Source organism: Gymnoscopelus microlampas, assembly GCF_963454915.1.
Source record: "Gymnoscopelus microlampas genome assembly, chromosome: 6".
Classification (NCBI taxonomy): Eukaryota; Metazoa; Chordata; class Actinopteri; order Myctophiformes; family Myctophidae; genus Gymnoscopelus; species Gymnoscopelus microlampas.
In genome coordinates this window covers 13593725-13619166 of record NC_139943.1, presented here as the reverse complement: position 1 = coordinate 13619166, position 25442 = coordinate 13593725, and the positions used below count along the sequence as shown (strand labels likewise).

General features: G+C 42.7%; 1 protein-coding gene across 7 annotated transcripts in view; it reads right to left on the bottom strand.

Moving 5' to 3' along the window:
• Window positions 1-25442, bottom strand: part of srgap1a (SLIT-ROBO Rho GTPase activating protein 1a) — a 119883-nt gene that overhangs the window by 23539 nt on the left and 70902 nt on the right. For 5 of the 7 annotated variants that reach the window (XM_084059712.1, XM_084059713.1, XM_084059714.1 and 2 more), the window contains 9 exons: window positions 18096-18293; window positions 17378-17462; window positions 15796-15823; window positions 14410-14515; window positions 10501-10561; window positions 8374-8451; window positions 8074-8208; window positions 1641-1746; window positions 304-528 (listed from right to left, as the gene is read on the bottom strand). In XM_084059712.1, the coding sequence (XP_083915838.1) occupies window positions 304-528; window positions 1641-1746; window positions 8074-8208; window positions 8374-8451; window positions 10501-10561; window positions 14410-14515; window positions 15796-15823; window positions 17378-17462; window positions 18096-18293 (1022 nt within the window). Of the gene's footprint in view, window positions 1-303; window positions 529-1640; window positions 1747-8073; window positions 8209-8373; window positions 8452-10500; window positions 10562-12601; window positions 12636-14409; window positions 14516-15795; window positions 15824-17377; window positions 17463-18095; window positions 18294-25442 lie in introns of all 7 variants that reach the window. The other 2 variants (XM_084059716.1, XM_084059717.1) reach the window with 1 other exon arrangement.

The window sequence follows — 25442 nt, the reverse complement described above, 5'->3', positions numbered from 1 at the left end:
AGCAGCAGCATTACAGTTTACGGTCAAACAGTCTTTATTATATTAAGAATATAATACAAATGTGTGCATCTGTCCCGCACTTAACTTGGGCACCGTCTGTCTGTCTGTCTGACTGATGGACTTCAAACGTGCCGTTATCCAAGATTGTGTTTTGCCAAGTAGGAATTTGGTTGGACCGGAGTTTAGTCCAGAACCGACTGTCTGTCTGTCTGTCTGACACTCAGCGTGTACAAATGTATTGCCCATTTACGCTCTCAGAGTTAACATACTGTAACACAGGACCGTAGAGTTAATTTATCTTACCAGTAATCTCCTCCAGCCATGCACTTCTCGTAGATGGGTCCGTCCAGCTCCTTGCCGTCGGGGAAGATGGTGTCGTGGTGGACGATGATGGTCTTGACGATCTCGTTGACGTGGGCCTGGCAGGACACCTGGTCCAGGCTGTCTGGCGTGGGCATGAGGGTGGGCCCGAAGCAGATGGCCAAATTGTATGAGTCCATCATGTTCTCATCACTGTACTGGGACAGGCTGGGACAGGGAGAACACCACATTCACTTTAACCCATTAAGACCGGGAAAGCATCTGTCATTTTAGATTTTAATCACTTTAACCATTATCAAATACTTTGGCTATTCAAAAATAGCAGATATACAAGCTCATGGCGCTATGAGCTTTGAATATATATATATATTTTTAAGCGAACATTTTTAACTCAAGTCTTTGCTTCTGGGAATTGTACAAATGTCTTCTAAATCCTAACAGTTTAAAAAAAAACGAATTGCTATAATCAGTGGTTCCAAAACTTTTTCCTGTCAAGGGCCCCCAAAAGTATAAAACATTTAAAAAAAATCACACCCATTGTGAAGTGAGCGGTGATATTTATGAGAAATGCATGATGAAATTTATGTTATGCACGTCCTGCAAAGTGACGTGCTTACATTTTTTACATTATTATTAATTTCATCATGCGTCTCGCTAGCCAATCACAACGCGTCTGCGAAGTTTAAAGTTAATTTCATCACGTGTCTCGCTAGCCAATCACAGCACGTCTAGTCTGGGAGGGTTAGCGTCGGAGCTTGGACAGCAGGGGCGCGGCCACTGCGTTGTGATTCAAATCAACAGCCAATGAAGAAAAGGGGGCGGGATCCACATGCAGTGGGTGATGCATCTAAATAGGATCGACGGGAAGCAATTTCCCCTTGAGAAATTTCGGCCGCCATTGTTGTGTACTGCTGTTTGCCTCTCGTCGGACTTTTTAGACGAGTTGCACAGCTCTCAGACCGGTAAGAGGCATGTCCGCTCAGATTCAGAGCGTGACGTACATCCCGCCCACAAATACCAGGGCTGTGGCCCAGAAGTTCCTCGCCAGAGCTGGCGAAAACTTCTGGGAACTCAGATTACAGCACGTCCTGCTGGGTGTGATTAATTTTTTTGCCTATGGGCGTGTTTTCCACAGCATGGCGTCACAGCGAAAGACAAATTTTCGAGACGGAAAGAAAAACTTTCACCACGGATGGGTCCTAAACCCTCTTATAGGAGCGGTTGCACCGCTCAAAAAAAGTTGCCCATGATGTTCCAAAGATCACTATTAAAAGGCAGACAGACAACTTTAACTTTATTATTATATATGATGTACTTACTGGTTGAGGAAGGCAAAGAGGTATCTCATGACGATAAGGACAGATCTGGGTACAGTCAGGAGGATCTTACGGATGTACAGAGCTCTCTCATACAGGCTCTCTATTCCTGCACACAAGACATGATAATGCTGGAATCAATATGGGTTAAGAGGAAACATTTTGGTTATACAGTAGGTTGTGTGTGTGTGTGTGTGTGTGTGTGTGTGTGTGTGTGTGTGTGTGTGTGTGTGTGTGTGTGTGTGTGTGTGTGTGTGTGTGTGTGTGTGTGTGTTAGGCCTGGGAAATATATCAATATTATCCTGATGGGAGTTTGTATATCGTAACATCATGATATAGCATGAGTGTTGTCTTTTTCTGGTTTCACTTAAGCCGTATTTTTTACTTTCATAACCTGAAAAACATTTTCAATCTCGCAACACGTTGAGTGCTTGTAGATCTGGTATTTCTTTTTTAAAAGAAGAAAAAAAAGTATCATGATATCTGATTTTGCTGCCAGTGTCTTTGACATCCTGTTGGGGAACAGGATGTCATTCAGGTTTAATATCTGAGATGTGTCCGACCCCCTCTCCCCTCCACTAATTTGTAATGACAATTATCCATGTGATGACCCCTCCCCCCACTCATTGATAACAGCCATGGCGAGCATTCATTCATGCAGGATATAAATAGATGAGCATATTGAAGTGGAGCCTATTACGTATCCAACCCAAGTCTCTTGGGACCCAGCAAAGATTTACAGCTCATGTACTAATATACAGCGGAGGTTATGCAATTTGTCAAGGAGAAGCGTGTGTGTGTTTAAAGCGGCAATCCGGAATTTACTGTGGTGAATAAAACTCAAACATTTTCATGTCAAGGACCACTAAATTGATATGTATTTGTCGACGGACCCCCGTCTGAAAAGATTTCGTGCCAAGATATGTCAACATTTTTCAAATATAGCTGAAGATTTAATATAACTTATGTCATTTAGCTGGGGACCCCCTGAAACCCCCTAAAGGACCCTTAGATTGTGTTAATACAATAGAATTAGTACACTTGCAACGGTTGGAAGTGGTCTCCCTACTCTTCCATTGAGACACTTAGGACACCTACTGGTGGACAGGTAGTAAGACCTGAAGTTCAAAGCGCAATATCTCCCCTGGCCAAGCGGGCGTTCCGTCTTAGTTCAGTGGTGGAAATTCTGTCTCCCTCGCGGGAGACCCGGGTTTGAAACCTGGGTAGGCACATCAATCTTACGGATTTCAACTTTAACTTACGCGTGCGTGCGTGCATGGGCAACATGAGTCTAGTACTGTAGATCATGGGTCTTCAACAGGGGGTCCGGGACCACTTGAACTCTAGCATACGTATTCCTGGGGGAACATTATTTGAAAATAGCAGATCTACAAGTGCGACGCATTGTGAGCTTGTCGTTCAGCTATTTTCAGCAAAGAGGAAAAAAGGAGCAGACCAAGCACTGAGCCAAAGGTCAAGTTTACTAATTATTTACTAATTGTTTAAATGGTCAAATGTCTGAAAAAGTGGGGGTCCCTGCTTCATCTCTCTCTAAGCTAAGTGGTATTTGGCCAGAAAAACATTGAAGACCCCTGCTGTAGATGACGTGCCACACGATGGCGCTATAATAATTAAGAGATGGACAGAAAATGACCTTCACCTCAGTGTGGCGTGGGTGGTTATTCCGGTGTCTCAGAGGAAGAGGCGGCGGACCACCTGACAACAAGGACACTAACCCCTCCATCCCGCTCCAAAAAAAAAAAAACTATGTCCTTTCATTTCCTTTCTCTGTAAGAAGTAAACTCGGAATATCAAGCCTGACTGATGCTTCGCCGCACTTCCGTTGCGAGACACTGTTGTTACGACGGAGCAGAAATGACGTTTTAGAGAGTCGAACTGTCTTGCATTTGCGGTTAATCACAACAATTACACAAGAAATAATACAATCTATGCTTTTGTTTTCATTTCTAACTGAGAGCCATCAACGGGCTTGACAACAGCAAACGCTACAGCTTTCCAACCTAGTGTTTTTTTTGTCCCTTCTTTTTTTCTCCCCTTTCTGCTGCCATTTCATTTAGATGAGCTCCGGTTGCACTGCCTGGCCAAAAATAGCACTGTCACCCTCAAACCTGCTCGTTCCGACTGCCATTTGGGCTTTTGGGAATACTTTGTGATGTATTTTAGCTTACGTGAAGAACCTAACTAGGTTTCTGCACAGCTCCTGAGCTACTATTTAAAGACCAACCCCAATGCAAGCACATACATTACACACACACACACACACACACACACACACACACACACACACACACACACACACTACTATAAGATACTATAATAACATTTGTGTACATTTTTACCATTTATTTTGCCATTTTTAACCATAACCGTAAAACCTGAGTTAAGCGCCGGTTTTGCACATTAGAAATAGCCGATCTACGAAATGAATGAATGAATGAATCCATTCCTAACTGTAAGCATAACTCTGAAAGGAATTAACCATCAAACAACCATTTATCTTGTGAGGATCCGGTAAAAAAGGTCCTCACTATGTCTATTTCTCATTATTGTGGGGACATTTGGATTTGGCAGGAAAGCAGGAATCTACAACTGTACGTTGGACGTGAGCCAAAAAGCAGCTCTGGCAAAAACACAGTCAACTGATACCAGTCAATTCTGTTGGGCTCATTTGCAGGCACTTTTAAAGGTGGAACAGATACTTCAGCTGACCCAACTTGTGCAATATGAAATAAGCACAGTGTTGTTGAAGTCTTTTAATATGCTGGGCGTTCAGCCCATGCTTCAACCACTGGTATGTTGGGCCGGTGGAATGTAAACAGGGAATCCCCATCACTCACACTGCGCAAATGTGTGTGCACTGCCAGGGCAGGATACACTTCATTTGTAAGCCTACAAGAGAGTGCAAGCAAGCAAGAAAGCAAGCGTGCACGCACGCACGCACGCACGCTCTCACACACACACACACACACACACACACACACACACACACACACACACACACACACACACAGGTTCTGCTACGTTTTGTGGATATTGCATTGGCATTCATTCCATATCCAGGGGGTCCCAAGCAGAAATGAGGAACAGTTTACCGTATATTTACGGTACCACAAATAGCCGCCAACTACCTAATACCTGCCGGGGGTCTGACACCAATTTGCGTATTAAACGCCCCGTCCAAATAAACGCCCTGGTCCGTGCAAACGCCGGGGCTATTATTTGCAGTTTCTTCAGCCTAATTGGAACTGTAACCAAATAATGGCCCGGTGCAGGCCGGTGCAAAAATAAATAAAAGCCTGCTGCAAATAGCCACCTGGTTCCTTTTAAACGACCGGTCCAAATCGATTTTGTTTATTAAACGCCCCGGCCTACTATTTGGAAATACACGGTAACCGCTTAAGCCCCATTTTATTTGTCGGCTATTCGAAAATAGCACATCTACAAGCTCACATGTGAACTTGCAGATCCGCATTTTTCTTTAAGAATTTTGACAAATGTCGACAAATCTTCTCCTGTGGGGAGATGTGCCTTCGCCTGGCACAAAATATTTTCAAAAGGGGGTCCGTGGCCAAATACATCAATCAATTAGGGGGTCCTCAACATGAAAACTGTCCTAACAGATACATGTGTCCCCAATCGGCTGGTTTGAACCTTTAAGCAAAAAGTGGCCTGACACACACACACACACACACACACACACACACACACACACACACACACCAAAGTCTGCAGAGGCATTACGCCACACTCAACCCATGTGAGTCACTTGCCCTCCTGTTAATCTTTACCAGAGGCTGCAACACCCCCCCCCCCCCCCTCAAAGCCCCCACACCAACATGACATCTCATAAGATCAGACAAAAGGCGCTCCCACAGAGAGGGAACAAAGAGCGGACTGAAGCGCGTCGAGGCTGGCCGCCTTACAGTAAGAGAGGACAATGTGTCCGTCTATGCAAGGGACGTTTAAAAAAAACGCAGATGTATGGCGAGATGGGACTGTACGAGTAAAAGAGTCCAGGCAGTGTTGAGTCACCCGAAGCATTCCGTCGCCGAACGCCACTGCCGTATGCATGGTCATCTTTGTGTCGCTTACAATGGATAATAACCCCGCTCTGCCACTGAACCCAATACTACACAACGTTACATTCACCCACAGACGGCGAGAGGCAGGCGTTAAACACTGACACACAGTGTTGGTGCATTAAACAACACCGCTGGATAACTGGAAGGTCTGTGTTTTTTGTTGTTGAAAGAACATATCGTCACTGTTGGGCAGAAACCTTGTATCTCCATATTTCAAGGTTTTATATTCTTTTCATAAATTGATGCCCTACTTCATCATACTAGAGTGTCACACAAAATTGGCCAAAATAAATAAAATTAAAACATATATTGAACCAATGAAAAGTTAACAAGAGCTTGTTAATAAACACCGATGGATCCATTGGAACAGAGGTTCCTTTTTTCCATTTCCGGAAAAGCAACTGTTTTGGAGATGCACGGTTTCTGACCGACAGCCACAAAATACGCCGAGAGCATGTGAATGCCGGATAAGGACACTATACTTCATCCGGAGGACATCGATGCCACGCGGCTCATAGAGTGACCGCATTCTGAAATGTGAGTCACGATGAACATGCTCCCAGTTTAGATTCAGTCAAAGAAGCATTTCCTGGACCGAGACGATGTCTCAAGTTACAATCACATGCATCAACATCCAGGAATACTGTACGCTATCAAGGAACCGGTCACTTGATCCTGTTGTTTACTAGTTCCAAAAAAGAAATAATAAATTACAGAATGGCAAGATAATTCTGTATATTTATTATTATTATTATCTTCAACATAACCTAAGGTCTGTGTGCAGAAAGGTTGTGATTATGTGACTATGAGCTCTGGTATTTTTTGACAAATCTTCTGTTATGGGGGTCCCTGGCACAACATCTTTTCAAATGAGGGTCCATGGCCAAATACATATCAATTTGGGGGTCCTTGACATGAAAATGTTTTAGAACCACTGTGATGGACCTTATTTTCTGCATGGATGGTGATCTGGCATACACACAAACAACATGCATGGGGGTCCCTTGCAAAAAATCTCTTCAAATGAGGGTCAGCGGCCAAATACATATCAATTTGTGACATGAAAATGTTTAAAGGTAGGGTAAGTGATTTGCTTTGGTTAAAATAAGTGTTAAATAGCTCTATATTCTGATAGTACTCATTGCTATAGAGTGTTTGTTCAGTAAAAGGAGTCTCCTTGTCTCTCCACCTCTTTATTAAACAGAAAATGCATTTTCGTTTCAGTTTCAGTTTCATTTCCAATTGTATCCAACCAGGACAGAGAACTCAATCAGGATACAGATTAAACAAGTGAAATTGGAAGTGATGACACTAAGAAATGAGCAGACAAAATTGGAACTGAAACCAAATTAAGCTTAAAAATTGGTACTTTCTCCTGATTCTGAGATTCTGACACCTACCGAAAAATGTATTTTCTGTTTATTAAAGAGCTGGAGAGACAGGGAGACATCTGTTACTGAAAAAACACTCTATAGCAATGATTACTATCAGAATATAGTGTTTTAACCTTTTAACAAAATACTTTTTGTTTTAACCAAAAAATATCACTTGCCCTACCTTTAAGATCCACTGTTCTAGAGCTTATTTTCTGCATGGATGGTGAAGCCTACAAGGCAAGAGGTGGCGTAAGAGCTTACTGATGCTTATTTTCATCCCTCTTTTTTGCATTCCTTAGTAGTAGACAAGAGGCGCCTCCTTAGGTATCATTATATGACAGCTACTTTATATAGCCTGAGTCCTTTTCTGTATATTTAACGTCTGTAAAAGTTGGGCAATAAGATGTTTGTGTACACATTCTGTGTGAAATGTATTGGGACATTGTTTATACTTGTCAATATCACAGCACTCGGGACGGATGGCAGATTTTGGGACTGGCCTGAATGAGAGGAAGAGCCTGGTGGCTCAAAACGTAACCAAGAAATTCTATAACGGGAGTATTACATTATCATTATACTGAGCAAAAAAAAGCATTCGGGTATTCTGCCGTCTTTGCGTGGAAACTTTCCAGAAAGCTAAATGAATTGATCTCTTATGAAGCTTTTGTTGGTTATTGTGCTGACCCTCTTGGCCAGGTCCAGGAGGGTATATCTGAATGAGGTTTTACCTGGTTAAATAAAGGTAAAAAATAAAAATATAAAATACTGGTGTGTGGATTTCACTACATGTTGAACTTGTGTTCCAGCACCCAGCCTAGTAGGTGTGGGATGTGTGTGTGTGTGTGTGTGTGTGTGTGTGTGTGTGTGTGTGTGTGTGTGTGTGTGTGTGTGTGTGTGTGTGTGTGTGTGTGTGTGTGTGTGTGTGTGTGTGTGTGTTTTGTCTTGTTCTCATCTTACTGATGCAGGACAGCAGGTCGTTGAAGCGCTCTTTGGGGAAGAGGGGGTTCTCCAGACCCCGGAAGTAGAGCTTGAGGACGCCGGCCACCGAGTTGATGTCATGGTTGTTCTCATCGTCTGTCAGAGGGTCGTTACCTAAGACCCAGGTGAGTTAAACGGTCAGGTAAAAAAAACACAGGTCTTAACCAGATGAATCTTTTTTTTTTTACTTTATCAAAGTAAAATCATTATATGACAAAATCATTCGGCAATGAATAAATACAAATGGGTGAGTGGGCCTATTACAGAGCATTAAATTACCTCTCTCAAAAGAGTTTTTGATGTCATTGACTTCCAGCTGTGAGCCCGACACTCTAAATATTCCTTGATGTTGGAGACCTGGCGGGAGAGATGGGAGAAAAGGAGAGGAGAGAGACAGAGAGAAATGGAGATGAGAAGAACCACCAATATATCAATATTATAATAGATAATGTGATAGATATAATCTGGAAATTGGGATTATTGTAAATCCTAATATGGTCATATAAATCGTAATAGTGCTGTCTTATCCTGGTTTAAATACATTTGAAAAGAAATAGCTGATCTACAAGCACACAATACGCTGCAAATCTGCTTGCAAATCAGCTATGTATGCTAATTTTGAATTATTTTGAAACATTACAATGAAAATGTATTATATTATTATTATGGTCACAATATATTATCACAATTTCAAGGTATTTGGTCAAAACATGGTATATGATTTTGTGCACTCAGCGACCAATAACGCTCACTCCAGCCACATCATGCTGTCCGCTAAGACCCTTCACTTTTCTAATTAAGGATAATTAATGACTGAGGGCCCCTGCAATCAAGGGTTTACAAAAAGAAGAAAAAACTCCAACTGGGATTAGCATTTAATAAGGGGAGAGGTCAAGGGTTAGGGACAAGCATAATTAGTCTACCACCGTTTTTTCTCTCTGGACATGGTGACATGACTACCTGATGTCACGGCTACGGGTTGGCGGTACCATGCCATGTCATTACCGTCACGCCTCCAGCTCGTTAGGTTGACATGTTGTGTGTGGGAAGTCGTCATTAATGGAGTTCACGCTCATATTCTAACTCTACATGGGGTCACATGCGTCTATGGCCCTAGGTTGAGAAATACCCTACCACTTGAACTCAGAATGGCCAGTTCTCTTGGTGTTTTAAGAATACATTTTTTTTACATGAAATTTAATTAAACAGATTTTCTCTCCATATCTCGTTCATTCTATTTTTATTGTATCGTTTTATTTTAAATTGTACTTTACTGTACTCTTTGTCTTGCTCTTTTAGATTACACTTAAACTGTACTGTGTAGTTATGTTTCTATCTGCTAACTTTGTGTTTTCTTTTAACATTCTTTTACTGGCAATTTTTATGTGAAGCACTTAGGGCTGCATTACATTATAATTTACAATGTAGGCATTTAGCAGAAGCTTTTTTCCAGAGCGACTTACAATAAGTTAGGTAAACGCATACATCAAATGCAGAGAGACAGTGTAGTGTCTCAGTAAACTAGGATCACAGGTAAACCAAGAACCTAGCTTCAGTCTAAAGAATATACTATCAAAATACAATCAGTACATTTAACCCATTAAGACGTGGAACTGTGTAACTTTTTGATTTGAGCTAAAAAGCATTATTTTACACTTTGGGCTACTAAAAAATAGCAGATATACAAGCTCATAGCGCGGCACCGAGTGCCGCGCTACGAGCTTGTACATCTGCTATTTTTGAAAAATCGTGAAAATGTGTGCAAATCTTTGAATATATATGTTTTTAAAGCAAACATTTTTAACTGAAATCTTTGCTTCTGGGGGTCCCTGGAACAAAATATTTTGATGGGGTCCACGGCCAAATACATATAATTTTGGGGGTCCTTGACAAGAAAAAGATTGAGCACCACTGATATAGAAACATACGTTTTTCAGAAAACTGTTGAGATTTAGGACACATGTAGAATCGGCTTCAGGTCTCAATGGGTTAAACTATGTTTGTTTGTGAAACTATGCCTTGTTTGTTTGTGTGTGATTCTAAGATGCTGGGATGAAAAACCTGGACTACCAACGTCAACACCATGGAATCTCGTGTAGCATTTTCCCATGACTGTGATTGAAATGCAGCACACAAACATGTACACGCCCAGACAATTAACACTTAGAAATCATTGCCTGGAATGTCACACTCGGCCCAAACGAGGACGGGACCGGAAATTGAGCCGGGCTTGTAATTGCTCTACGAGTACTTCTGAGAGTTCAGAACATCGAAACGTGCTGTTAAAACTCAATCTGTCAGCAGGAACAACCGAAAGACAAGCCACAGAATTGCAGCTGTGGAACAAAAAGTACAGAAATATAATAAGGCACGATGAAATAACAGTGGAAACATCAAAACACTCACCATACAAGTTGATGAAACGAATACAACTCTCAACCACACGGGGGATTGCTTGTCCAGAGTCCTTATTTAGGTGAAAATAAATAAATATAAGATATCAAAATGTTAAATCATGGGTTGCTTTCTCTTTTTTAATAACATGCATTAGAGTTGGTCTATGTGATGTGACTAGTACATTTACATGTACTGTACACTGGGAAAGTGAGAGTAAAAAGGTTAAAGAGAGGGTTAGTATAGCAGTGGCTTCCAAACTTTTTGTGCCCAAGGTACACCAGTGGCCAAGTCAAAATCTCTATATGCCTGTATTCATAGCGAAAACAGCCTATCTACAAGCTCACAACGTGTCTTGTGAACTTCTGAAATGTTCTCCATTTTAAAATTGTATTATTCTATTTATTCTTAATAAATGAATGAATGAATGCATTTAAAAAATGTCCCTATAATGGCATGCCCAAAATAGAGATGTCAGGTTGAAGGTAGTTAGAACCATTTTTGGGTATAGGATTTGCCTGTGTATTGGGAAATGAGTTTGCACAAAGTACTGATATAGTAAATTAAAAAGGAATTCATAACCTTTTGTATAGTTCTATATATTGCAATAATAATGTGTGGTTGTCACAAAATCCCAAGACACACCTGGACTTGTCTCACGGCACACCCGTGTTCCTGGAGTGGACACACCATTTGGAAACCACTGCACTAAAGTATATCGCTGTCGGGTGGAAACCTTGTATGTCCAAAACTGTTACTTTTCCAAAAATGAAAAAATGAAAAAGGACCTGTGTTCCCATTGATTCAACGTAGCTAGTATTTAGTCACAAGCTGTTGTCAATCATTTTCATTGGTTCAGTATTTATAAAACAGACACAGACAAAAGAAAAAAAAAAGCTTGTAGATCTTTGCTACTTGCCGATGTAGGGTATCAATTTACACACACGCACACAAAAACAACATAAAAAGTTGAAACATGGAGATACAAGGTTTCTGCCCGACAGCAACGGTATTGAGCTTTTCCACAGACAGACTGAAGTGACTTTACCAGCTGCTTGATCTCCCACAATGCTCCAGTGGCACGTCACCAAATCTCCAGCAATGACTCGCTGACTGCAATAATAATCTCACCTCAAGCCTGACATCCGACAATATGTCAGGGCCGAGGCACTACTAAAAATGGTGTCGCTATCGCGTTGTGTTAACATTGAAAGCACACCCTTTGAGCCTCGATAAGCGACCGGAACTCGAGTAAAAGATCATCTGCACACTCGATGTGGAGAAGAGGCCGTGGAGGAGATGAGGTGATGTTGTCGATTTAACAGAAAACACATTCCTCTCTCTCACACTCAACAAACGCGATGAATCCAATCTTTATGTTTAGCTTCTGCTGTTACTTCTATGATACGGTGGATCCATTTACAGCCCTCAGGGGGAACACTAATGGCTAAAGACAGCAGTCCATGTCAAGACTGACAGTGTTCCAATAGTCCGTAGCCATGATGGGTTAGTGCGTGTTATGTAACACGATCGTGTTGGGGATACGCGAGACCGGGGCGAGACAGTGAGCGATCAGTCAAATTCAATACCAATTGAGCGTGCTGGAAGCGTTTCAACCCGAGCGGCAGGAATTTGAAGAATTCTTCCGACATGATCCACACTGAAAGGTCTCAATAATGACGTACGTTTTGGCGACTGACCTTTGGAACGTAAGGTTTTTCTTTAAACCCACGGAGCTTAGCGTAGCTATTCTGGGGGCGAAGATTCGGCAGAAATAGAAGATCTACTAGCTCACATTGTAGATCTGCTATTTCTGCTTGTAGATCGGCTAGTTCTGACATGTATTTTCGGCAAAGGTATTTGGTGTAAAGCAAAAATATTTGCGGGGCCTGACTAAGTACAGCATATAGGCTTTAAAGCAGCTTGGCGTTAAGAGCCGATCAGTCTGTCTGGGTCCAGTTGGTTGAGTAGCAGAGATAAATATGGTTGCACGTGTGTCATTACAAACAGGATATTGTCTGGTTGTTTAAGAAGCAGATTCAGAGGGATAAGCAGAGAGGCAAGCAGCTTGGGAGTGTCAGCCCCTCCTATAAGAAAACCCCAGAGTCTCTACCTGATGTCGCGCATGTGAGTTCCGTCTTCCCCGGCTACAGAAAAGTGTTGCAGGAGCCAGAGAGAGTGAGAGAGAGAGAGAGAGACAGAGAGGGAAGCAAGAACCATATTAGGACGGCAACAGCTTACTAAAGAGATGCACCCTTCACCCGCTCTGAGCTGGCATTAAAAAGGGAGACAAGTTGGGGACCAAAGGGGACAAGACAGGGTCACCAGTAGGAGGCAGTAAGGAGGCTGGAAGAGGGAGGTAGGCTGACAGCCAATCACTGAATGTCATTGATCCCCGCTGCTGTAACACTGAACACATCGGACGGAAGAACGGATGAAGAGACGGAGGGAGGGGAAAGGAAAAGGAGAGGAAGACAGCGAAGAGAGATGAGAGAGAGAGAGAGAGAGAGAGAGAGAGGAAGAGAGTGAGAGTGATAGAGCGGAGAGGGAGAGAGACGTAGAGAGACGGAGACAGTGAGAGGGAGGGAGAGATTATCCATGCCAGAGCCAAGCAGCTCATTGATGTCTTGTCAGCTGTAGGAGACAAACATTCATCCATCCCTCCATCTCTCCCTCTCTCGCTGTCCTCTGTTCTGTCACTTAGGACTTTGCTTCTCAACCTTTTTTTTTGGATAGCTAGCATATTGTCACTGTCGGGCGGAAAACTCATATGTTCAAAACTGTAACTTTTTGCTACTTTTGTGTGACAGTATTATGACGAGGTAGGGCATTAATTTACGGGGGAAAAAACATTAAAAAGTTACAATATAAGAGGTTTCTGCACCAACAGCAACGATAGTTGGAATAATCCTCAAAGGACCACCCCCGCCTCCCCACAACAATATACTGTATATATTGTGTACGCGATAAAGTAGTATTTAACATTAATGAACTGGCTAATTTACAGCCTACTTAGTTGTGCGCCAGTGTCACACACCCAAAATAGCCAATCTACAAGCTCACAACACGTCACAGAGATTGTAGATCGGCCATTTTCGGTGTGAGACGCCAGCACAGAACAAAGTACCGTATATCAAGCCCTTAAAGGAGCAGATGCATGTTGTTAAAACAAGTGTGACCACTCTGGTGCATTATCCAAATAGACTGTTCAATACATCATAACATGGAGGGTCACACTCAGAAATAAAAGCCCATATTTTCTTTCATTGTTCCATATGCCTTAGGATGACGAGATGACAGACTTCATCAGTGTCTGACGAAGGCTACATAGCCTGTCTGTCATCTTACCATGGCAGTGGTCAGGTGAGTGGGCTGCGAACACTTTTGAGATTTTCATGGGGCCCTGATCCAGAAAAAAGGTTGAGAACCACGGTCTTAGAACAACTCTCCACCATGGAGCTCTGTCACCACACGTGTCCTTAACCTGGAGGGATCCAAAAGCCAGCAGGGTCAGAGTACTGTCACAGCACCCTGTCTCATGGGGTCCAGTTCCCCAAAAACATCTTAGCACAAAGGTTCTCCTCCCCTCCCTGTCCGCCCAGCCCCCTTAATGTGATGTACTGTATATAATAGGCCTGCAATAACTGATTTACTTCTTAGAAACTATTCTATCCGTTACTTTTTCGATTAATCAAATAATCGAGAAGGGCATTTTTTGTGTCAATTATTTTTTATAATTGATTAAGTCGATTAGTTTGATTAACTGCTGCACCCCTAGTGTAATATCATGTAACCAGTATAGCGCTAAGATGCTTTGAGGGAACCCACCAAAATGGAAAAGCCAGCACAAGACAAAAGGATGTATAATCATGACGCGGCCGGTGACACCAGGAGAGACCGGACTGGCTGTCATATCAGTACCTGGACGAAAGCCTCCAGGTTGCCATTAAATAACCTAACGTTAAACACAGAGCGGGGCCTAGCCCGCCGGGTGCCAGAGTGGGATTTGAGCTGCCAGGGAGGTGGTCTAGATTAGAACATAGACAACCACTTCAGTTTCAAACAATGCACTTATTTGTTTGTTTTTTGGTCAGTTTGACAAACTTACATTTGATCAAAGTATTTGAGAACATTAAAACACATGAGATACACATAGATAAAATGTTTAATATATTAAACTTAAATATATGAAATGAGCATTTAACTTTAACTATACTATGAATAGCCAAACAAGTAAGCATACAAAATGAAAATACACATAAACTGAGCTGTATTTTATCTAACCACTTGCAGATACTGATGTTGTCAAAAACCTCTGATAATGGCCAATATATCAGCAAAACGGATACAGTGCATCGGTCAGGCTCTACTAAAAACTGTTTCACGTAACTCCAGCTGCAGCAGGTGGAGTTAGATTAAAAAACGGAACATCACAAAAAGTTAAAATAGGGCAAGCATAGGAGTCAACAAGCCATCTGCTCTAATTTGCTCCTGTTTGCTACTATAAGCATTTTTCCGCCGAAGCCGCCCTCTAAACCTGAAAATGACACAAGATGTGATTTGCATGCAAAGCATCGCTTCACGGCTTCTCTCCAGTCCTCTGCCAAGTTTTTAAGGTGAAACTCTCCCTCGTCCTCTCTCTGTTCTTGGACGTGACGGCCGGCCACTCCTGGGACAGCTAGGGGGACAGTAACTAAGCCACACCGTGCCAGGCCACACCAGGTATATCGTTGTCGTCGGGTGGAAAACCTCATTATGTCCAAAACTGTTACTTTTCATAATTAGATTTAAAAAATAGCCGATCTACAAGCTCAAAACGTGTTGCGACACATTCTGAGCTTGTAGAGCGGCTATTTTTGCTACTTTTGTGTGACACTGTAGCGGAGCATTAATTTATGAAAAAACATAAACAAAGTTGAAATATAGATATAAGAGGTTTCTGCCCGACAGCAACAGAGAGGCCAGTACTTCTGCTCTATGAACCACTTGAACCCTAAGCGTCTCTATTCTTGGGTGAACATTCGGTGAAAAGATAATGGTGAAGCGGGAAATACTAGAGGATGTAGTATAGAGCCCCGGGGGACTCCAGCCAATGAAATATACAGGCTTTAAGTGGTTAAATCTGCTCTAGAATCAGGCAACGGATTCCTCTGTTTCCAACACGTAATTCATCTGAAATCCGACTTTGGATGACAATTTAACGTTCCTTGCGAGAAGTGTTACAGATGTGCGTGTGTGTGAGTATAGTGTGCACTGTGCATGTACTGTATGCATATATGTATAATGTGCATGTGTGGAGTATTTTACCTTGTAGTCATGTAGTCAGCTCTGTGACCTGTGGATGAAGAGAGAAATGCACACACACAAACGCATGTTGTGTAAATGTTCAGCGTACACATACTGAAGAGTAAACTGTACATGACAGATAAATATTATAGATATGTAATTGAGACAGTTGCAGTGTCTGCAATATTGTTCATGTACACAGTAATGCTTTTTCACACAGATATACTCTTCAGTGCCGGAACACATACAAGTTACAAGAGTTACAAGTTAGGACAAGAACACAAGGTAATTACAAAGTAATTACAGTATTAAATGACGGAAGTGGGTTTGTATTTGTGGCCCTCTGTCATCATTCTGGACATGACCTGGCCTGTCTGTCTGTCTGTCTGTCTGATTCAATCTGTTCTTTTCAGAGAATTTAACTGGCTTGACAGTCAGTTAAGTCAAGAACTTAACTGACTGTCAAAGGCTTGATATAAATGACTTTATTGCATGTGATGTCGCACACTTAAAATAGCAGATTTTACAAGCTTACAGTGCATCGTTCTATGACACATTGTTCACTTGTAAGTCGGCTATTTACACACACACACACACACACACACACACACACACACACACACACACACACACACACACACACACACACACACACACACACACACACACACACACACACACACACACTATATACATGTTCCAGAGCTAAAAGAAGGTTGAGAACCACTGCTTTGGCGTAAAGGTCAGTTGCCTATTAAAGCAGAGACCACCAAGCCTGTAAGCTTCTAGCTACAGAACAATGACTTTGATAGATACTCTCCATGTTTACAGTAGATTAGCTAGTTTGCCTTGAGGAGATCCCACCGCAGTAGAACAAGTAGTGACCGCCACAATACTGTATGTCACAGAGCCTGCTAATGCTCTAAGGCCATTAAGTTAGCCGCAAATCAATCACTAAGAGGGACTAATACGACTCCACAATCCCCTGCCCAGCTCGTGACTTCCCTGGTTTAAAAGCCCAGATTACCATCTAGGAACTTTGGTCTAGTGGAGAGAAAGTACAATGTCAAATATGCTAATAGTACCACAGATATAGCCAAATGATCTTAGCATTATTTTTTCCAGAGAACGGTGTGCTTCTTATGTAATTTGTGTCCGAAGCTTTAGTCAGACATTAAGGGAGATAATATCGGCCATATGAGCTAGCAGTAATTAACCACAGGGTAGTCAAACCAAGGTGGTTATTGCAGCTAACTAAGCTAATTGCTCCTCCAATATGGCTGGCTAAAGACCAATACATACTCCTCTCCTCCCTCTGTCGGAAAATGTTGCGGTTCGGACAGGCTTTCCAGACGGAGAGTCAGGACATTTGGAGGTGCACGGGTTCCGAGAAAAAGTTCTGAGACCGCCTTTCCGAAGCTCGGAATGACGTCAATTAGAAGTTATAGCTTTGATGTCGGACATCTTTATGTATACCTGTATATTTTGTATTTATTTATTTGCATTTTCCTGTCCTTTCCAATTGACCCCCCATCCTCCAAAAGTGTAAATGAGTTTTTTTTGGAGAAACCATAAAAGGTGGAGGTAAAAACTGTGACTGTACCTTCGCCCAGTGTCCTCTTCAGCAAGTCGTGTTTGGCCTGCAGTTTGGAGATGAGATTACTGCCCTCCAGAAACTCCCGGAATTTCTGTGGAGAATTCACAGTAATTACATTGAGCCAACAACCCCCCAGCACCCCCCATGTGCCCGGGCAGAGCGCTCACCCCGTAAGACACCAATCTGTGATGAGACAGCTGAGTGTAGAGTGCACACGCACACACACACACACACACACACACACACACACACACACACACACACACACACACACACACACACACACACACACACACACACACACACACACACACACACACACACACACACACAGTCTTTCTTTAAGTCTTTATCAGACCATGTCCATCTCTAGTCTGGGATAAAACAGAAGAGGCTGTAACAAACTAGAGAGGAGAGACATCTTGGCTGTGCTGCGGCTGTGAGCTAATACTTTCAAAGGAGAAGCTTCATGCGTAAAAATACGGCATCTAAAGTCGAAAAAAACATTTTAAATATATATTTTTTCACAAAAACAGAAGTACAACAATAGTGCAGAGAAGCCCATCCTTTAACAAAATAGCGCTCTGCGTACCACTTAAACCCTATTTAGTCCTTGACTATATAGGGTAAAAATAGGCCTATTTTCACTATAATTATATACAATTAACCGTATAATCGAGGCAAAAGAGTTTGAAATAACGGTGCTATTGATTTGAAGCTCTACCATGAAGTAGAACTGCTCGGTCTCCTGCTGGTTAGCTCTCCTCTTGGCGATGCTGGGTTTACTGAGGTAGGTCTCTGACACCGTGGACTTCACAGACTCGGTGGAGCGGCTGTGGTGGAAGCACTCGGACACATCGTAGTCCTCGATGGTCACCATGTCCTGGATGGTGGTCAGAGTGGCTTCTGATGTCTTCTTGATCTGTAGGGGGGGGGCAAGAAGAGACCAGATGGTTTAGAGCAGTGGTTCCCAAACTTTCCCCAGCCGGGTCATACAAAACGACTATAAATATGGGACCCAATGCCTTCTTGCTTGGCACTCAGCATCAAGGGTTGGATCATTTCCAGGGGATGTACTTGTACATCAAGCCGCCTCACGCAGAAACAGGAGCCCTATGGCTTGGCAAGGCTTACTTACCAAACGTTTTAGCTCAAGACCCAAAAGAGAATCTCCCCAGAACCAAACTAGTGAAAATAGCAGATCTACAAGTTCACAACGTTTTGTGATGCACATACACATTGTGAGCTTGTAGATCTGCCATTTTCACTACTTCGTGAACGTTTAAAAAAATAAAATAATTATGGATTTGTTTTTATGTATAAAGTTCTTTTGAAAAATGTTAGAAATGTGTTCAGATTTGTCTTTTTTTATCCTTTGAAAAAAGAAAAAAAAATAGTAAGATATTTATTCGCAACCCACAAATGTTTGGGAAACACTGGTTTAGAGCAGTGGATATCAAGGACCCCCATATTGATATGTATTTGGTCACATACCCCCCGCATTTGAAAATATTTTGTATTTTTGCAGGGACCAGCATAAGAAAAGATTTGTCAAGATTAGTACATTTTCATCCCAAAACAGCCGTTTTACAAACTCAAAAAACGTCGCATGGCGCACGTTGTGAGCTCGTAGCCCGGCTGTTTTCAATTCAAATAGCTGAAATCGTATTTTAATTAGGGCATAAGTGTCTAAACTCTTCCTCATTTTAGCTGGGGACCCCCTGGAACCCCTCAAGGCACCCTGTGGGTCCCCAGACCCCACTTTGAGAACCAGTGCATCATGATACTTCATTACACTCTGAAACTAATGCAGCACATCTCAATCATGACTCGCAGCCACAGCGATCAATCTGCATGCACTCAAACCGGGTAGAGGAGGTGGAGTCGTGTGCTTTTAAGCTTCATTTCCATAACCGCCCCTTAGCTCCCTGTCAAACAGAGTGCTTCTCCGGGAGATTATAAACGTCAGGACTTGGCCAGGCTCGCCGCCCCATCACTTATGGGAGAAGAGGATTTTTGGCTGGCGAGCGAGGTCCGCAAAGACTGTATCTGTTCCCCTACTTATGATGACAAAGATGGCAGAAGTTTCACGATGAACAAAATGAGATGTGCTAGAGTTCAAAGCAACACAAAGCGGTGTACGAAAGAAAGGCGGATAGTAAAGGCTAGTTCTCTAATCTTATGTAAGTCTTATGTAATCTTTCTAACCAATAAGATACAATAGCAGCAGTAACGTTCTATTGGCAGAACAGTGTGTTGAGCTTGAGTTTATACCTCAAGCTCAATGCAGATCTAGACTTCTAGATCTTCAGACGCCTGTGCGGACTCAGGAGTCTGAAGAAATCGGCCTGAGACCCAACACCATGAGGGACTTCTACAGAGGCACAATAGAGAGCTTCCTTACAAGCAGCTTCACGTCCTGGTACGGCAGCTGTACGGACAGAGACCGCAAGGAGCTGAGGAGGGTCGTTTACACTGCCGAGAACATCACCGGGTGTGAGCTGCCCAGTCTGGAGGACCTCTACACCCAGCGCAGGCTCAATAAATCCCTGAGGATCATAAAAGACCCCACCCACCCCCATAAAAACTATTTTCCCCGATTAAGTCCAAAAGGGTGAAGGGATACAAGATACTCTCAGCGCGCACTAGCAGCCTGAGGAACAGTTTTTTCCCACAGGCTATCAGACTGTTAAATGACTGAAATGAGTGAAAAGTGAATGTGCAATAACTCTCGTACTCTATTCTGCACTTTATTCTTGCCCTGTGTTTACTTTTAATGAGTGTTTTTAAGTTGTTTTATCATGTTTTATGGTTTTATTGTATTGGAGCTTTCGAGTGGAAGTTTTTCAATGTATGTACCTAAACAGTGCATCTAAGTGACAATAAAGTGAATCTGAATCCGAATCTTCTTCCCAGGTAAGTCCTGCCCAATGCAGGATCTCACTTCCATTGACAACTCCCTGGCTGCTTAATTCCAACTGCAGAGCCTGTATGTTGCCCTGGACTGTAGGAGGCACACACATAGTAGTAGGTTTACACTTTATATTATCCTCAGCCAGGAGTCTACCTACAGTAGATCCCTTATCCAGGCCTCAGTCGCATCCGCTCATGCTTACTTAAAGCAATAGCACACTTTGGTAGAGGTTTGGGCTGTGTGTACTTATCTTGTCATGATGTAACTAGTTCAATTGGCGAGATGTATCGCTCCGTTGCACTGCTGATTAGAAATAAATAATTCAAAAATAGCCTCTCTTTGACTTCTATTGTACGATGAAACGGCTCTCAAAGTCACTCTTTTAGCACACATACATAGAGCATGTGTTCACCTGCTGGTTGAGAGAGAGAGAGAGAGAGAGAGAGAGAGAGAGAGAGAGAGAGAGAGAGAGAGAGAGCAAGAGAGAGATAAAGGAGGACAAGGGGACAAACAGGGTGAGCAGGGTGGGACTGTTGACTGTGAGTCAGTGATGTAGAAAAGCCGCAGCGAGGCCTCGTTACGCAGAAACCCTCTTAAAAACCCCATACGTTGTCGAGCGGAGTCCCTCAGGGCTCTATACTAGTAACGTTTCTGTTTTCACTCTACATTAAATATGTTCGCTGAAAATAGCTGTGCGACGCGTTGCAAGCTTGTTGACCTGCTATTTTCTGCAAAGGTTTTCCCCAGAATACGGATGCGGGGGTGGTTAAGTGGTTCTACCAAGCTCTCTGCTTTTCAGCAGAGTGTCCAAAATGTCAAAAGCCACCGCATTCAAGGGCAGTGTCTCATTCGTGAGCTTGTAGAGCTGCTATTTTCGCAGGGAAATACTGGTGTATGAAATGTATAAATTAACCACTTGAACCCTTGCATTCCATTCAGCGAAAATAGCCGATCGACAAGCTCACGACGCGTCGCAACGCGGCGTGTTGTGACGCTGGAAAGATTTGGCGCGGAGGGAAATTACTAGCAGACAGAGCCGTGAGGGACCCAGGTAAAATATACAGTAATCATTAGGCATAATTATAGCATATTATTATACTATTTTAAAGATTTTTTACCTATAATAACATGCCCAAAATATGGACACCAGGCTTAACGTGTGGCTACAGTCAGACACTTTTTGCTAAAGAAAGAACACCGTTGATTCCTCATGGACCTGTAATACACAGAGAACGATGAGAATGGATTATATTTGTTTTTTTTGTGTGTGTGTCTCCCCCAACTGTTTGACCCGGTGTGACTCATTTGGTGTTTGAAACCACCTGAATAACAAGGTGGAATTCAAGCGAAGGGGGGTGGGGGGGGTGTCTCTTTCATGTGTTTACTGTGATGGATTACGTCGCTGACGTGTCGGACTGCACACACAATGTGGAGGCAGTGACGGTGTCATCCGTCTCGCTAGGAAAAGCCAAAACACACGGCAGGTCGGGACAGAGCTAATGACAGCCTGGGATCGGCACAGGAAGGAAGCAGAGCTAGGGAACTCTCACATGAAAAACACTTCTACGTTTCTAAACATGCTAGTCTGAGGGGACTGGTGTTTTTGAATGGTTGAACAGAAAAGAAAATTCCCTTGCCTGACTTTACGTAAAATGGTAACACTTTATTTAACTCATTAAGACTGGGAAAGCATTTGCCTTTTTCCATTTTGACCACTTTAACCATTATTTTATACTTTGGCTATTCAAAAATAGCAGATATACAAGCACATAGCGCGAGTGAGCTAATAATGCATTATGACCCCAGCACTTATATTACTGCATAAACCTTGTTATAAGTTGTTCTACATAATGATAAACATTTTTAACAAGTGTTATGAAGCCTTATAAGTGCATTATAAATGTGATTATAATGCATTATCAACCCAAACTTTAAGTAAATTGTTACCAATAAAATGAATATACAGTGTAGATGTCACTTCACCTGCACGCACACACACACACACACACACACACACACACACACACACACACACATTTGTATAACTAAACTGAGGAAATCAACGTTTTAGGACAGTGGTTTTATGAATGCCATTATTACTTTTTTGGGGCCATTTTAAACCCCGACCCTAAAGCCGATAATAGCAGATCAACAAGCTCAGAACGTGTCGCAGCTGCTATCTTCGGTGCACGACACCGGCATGCAAATAAAGTACACATCTGGCACAACTCCAACCCCTCACACCTAAGCCTAACCCCAACCTTTTTTTTAACCATAAAACAACCATTTCTCTTGTGAGGACCAGGAAAATCTACCCCACAATGTTTCTCAAATTCTACTACAAACTTGTGGGGACATTTGGTCATCACTGCAACGCACGCACGCACACGCACACGCACACGCACACACACACACGTCAGTAAAATCCTCTCTGAGAGTTCTCGGGTACGTTCTCCTAAAGAGTTACTAATGGATAAATGAACACTGAGGATGTTACTGTGCAGCTTGCCCTTGGTGATGACGGGGGAAGAAGAAAACCCAGTATGTTATTTGGAGATGGAGAGTACCACTAATATGAAGCTTGTCCCTCCCTGGCAGCTTCTAGGGGCGGGCATTTGGAGGTCGGTGTCCAGCTGTTGCTGTGCGGTCAGGAGAGGAGAGGAGCCACGCATGCGAGAGAAGAGCCCCCAAGCTAAAAAGCTGCTGAGATCCATCCATTATTCAGCAGATCACTAAGTTACCAGAGGACCACAGATTTGCTCAATTACAACATGGCTTTGAGAACACCGAGAGGGTCTAGCTGAGCACAGTACATCCCAACTATGTTTTACTCAAGTAAAAGTATCAATACCGCAGTATAGAAATACCCCATTACAAGTAAAAGTATTGTATTCAATAGTTACTTGAGTAAAAGTATGGAAGTATTGGCATCAAAATATACTTGCCCTTTAACTAAAAAGTAAAAGGGCTCATTATGCAGAATGTCCCATTTCACAAGTTTTCAAATGCATAAAATGTATAATAATAATAAATAGCAGATCAACAAACTCACAACGCATCGCACGTTGTGAGCTTGTTGATCAGCTATTTTCAAATAGCCTATAAAGTATACTGTATAGGGCTGAAGTGATTAATGTATGTTTTGTAATAATAATACAAATCTACAAAGCAACTAAAGTTTTCAAATAAATGTAGTGGAGTAAAAAGTTAAATATTTGCCTCTGCGATGTAGTGGAGTAGAAGTAAAAGTAATGGAAATACTCAAGTAAAGTAACAGTACCTGAAAATGACAAGTACTTGAGTAAATGTAACTAGTTACTTTCCACCACTGAGAAGCAGAACTGCCCAGACAGGGAATAGGGAGTAGTTGAGTGAGTGAATGATTTGGGACACAGTCCAGTTCTTCTGCATGGCAGACATCAGTGAGGCTCGTGTCAGCATGAGACCCAACGCATATCTCATCTCAAAAAAGACAAAGTGCTGTGACGTCCATAGCTTTCAACAGACCCATGTGGTGAGATCTGTAATCTGCTCATTGGCCCACAACACACACACACACACACACACACACACACACACACACTGTACACACACACACACGCTTTGATGTTGCTTCCCTGTGATGTATCTGAGGGAAAAACAAACACACTCCCCACAAAGCGGAAGGTAGTAGATTGTCAGGGTTTTAGCACGCAAGGCCTCGAGGAGGATCCATTAAGTTGAGTTTATCTTGTGACACGATGCGGAGATGAGGAAACAAGTGTGCGCGCGTGCGTGTGTGAGTGATGTTTCACACAAACCTCTGAGGCAAATGAGAACTAAATCACCACATTAATATTTTGGACAGAAGAATGACGCTGGATTGACTGATGAGGCACTGAGATGAACACTGAACATCGAACGCAGTGGTTCTCAAACGTTTTAATATCAAAGGCCCCCATACAGTGCACAAATAACCACTTAAAAATCCAGCACCCGTATTGTGAGGAAAACTTTCTCAGGAAAATAGCAGATCGCTATTTTCAGCTAAGATATTTAATGTAGAGCGAAAACAGAAAAAATACTAGTGTAGAGCCCTGAGGGACTCCGGTCAACCAAGGATATGATTTAAGTAGTTAAGTGCATCTATGCCTTCATCGCTGATGAAGCCTTGTTGCCGTCCTAAAACTAAACTAAAAAGAACTACCTGCAGGACTTGAGGAACGTGAGTGTTGCTGGCATCTCTCTCTTTTTATGGACTCTAAATCCAAATGACTGAAATCAGTCATGGCGACTGAGAACTTTAATCCATGGGTCCTCCCACAGACAGTGAGATCGTGACGCTTCCACTCGCCACACTCCGACATTAAAATAAATATTTCACCTCCCATTTCCTCCTCTATTTCATGGTGTCACGGCGGTTTAAGGAAACAGCTGTGCTTCTCTGAAGTGCTGCCCTGAAGCCTTTCCTGGCCTGACTTAAAGTTGGCTTGTTTTTTTGCTCTCCTGTACCGCTGTCCCGGTGCCCTCGCCACCCTTGGAACGGGCAGGATGTAGCTGGCACCGCTGCGCCAAGGAAGAAAGGCCATCTGGTGATCCTAACACAAGGCAACGGCACCCACCAGCGCTGACCCACCAGGATGATCCTTTCAGAGAGGCTGGCAGACAGGGGCACGAAGCCCCCGCGGCATACATGCACGCACTCATGCACGCACGCGCGCACACACACAAATGCATGTTTAATTATTTTAATTCCCCAACAGTACACCGTGTGAACAGTTCAGATACCAGCTGGGTCTGGTCGGACTCAATGTAACACACCAAATAACACACAGTATTACACACAACAAAACTCAACCGCTGTGTACTTCCTGGTAGCGTGAGCTAACATAAAAGACGGACAGCGATGACTGGTGTGTGATGATGACAAAGAGGGAGGAGAAGAAAAAGGGAGAGAGCGAGTGCATGAGAGATGAGAGAGAGATATGAGAGAGAGAGAGAGAGAGAGAGACTGACAGACAAGTTTTGTTGAAAGGTGCAGTCACTACTAGGTGTGCTACGTGCTGAACTACTGTAAATGTCTCTCATCCTGAAGAAAACACCAAGTCAAAAAACTAAACAAAAACTAAATAAATACAGTAGGGCTTCAGTGGCTAAGGGTCCCGGTTTGTGAGTGTG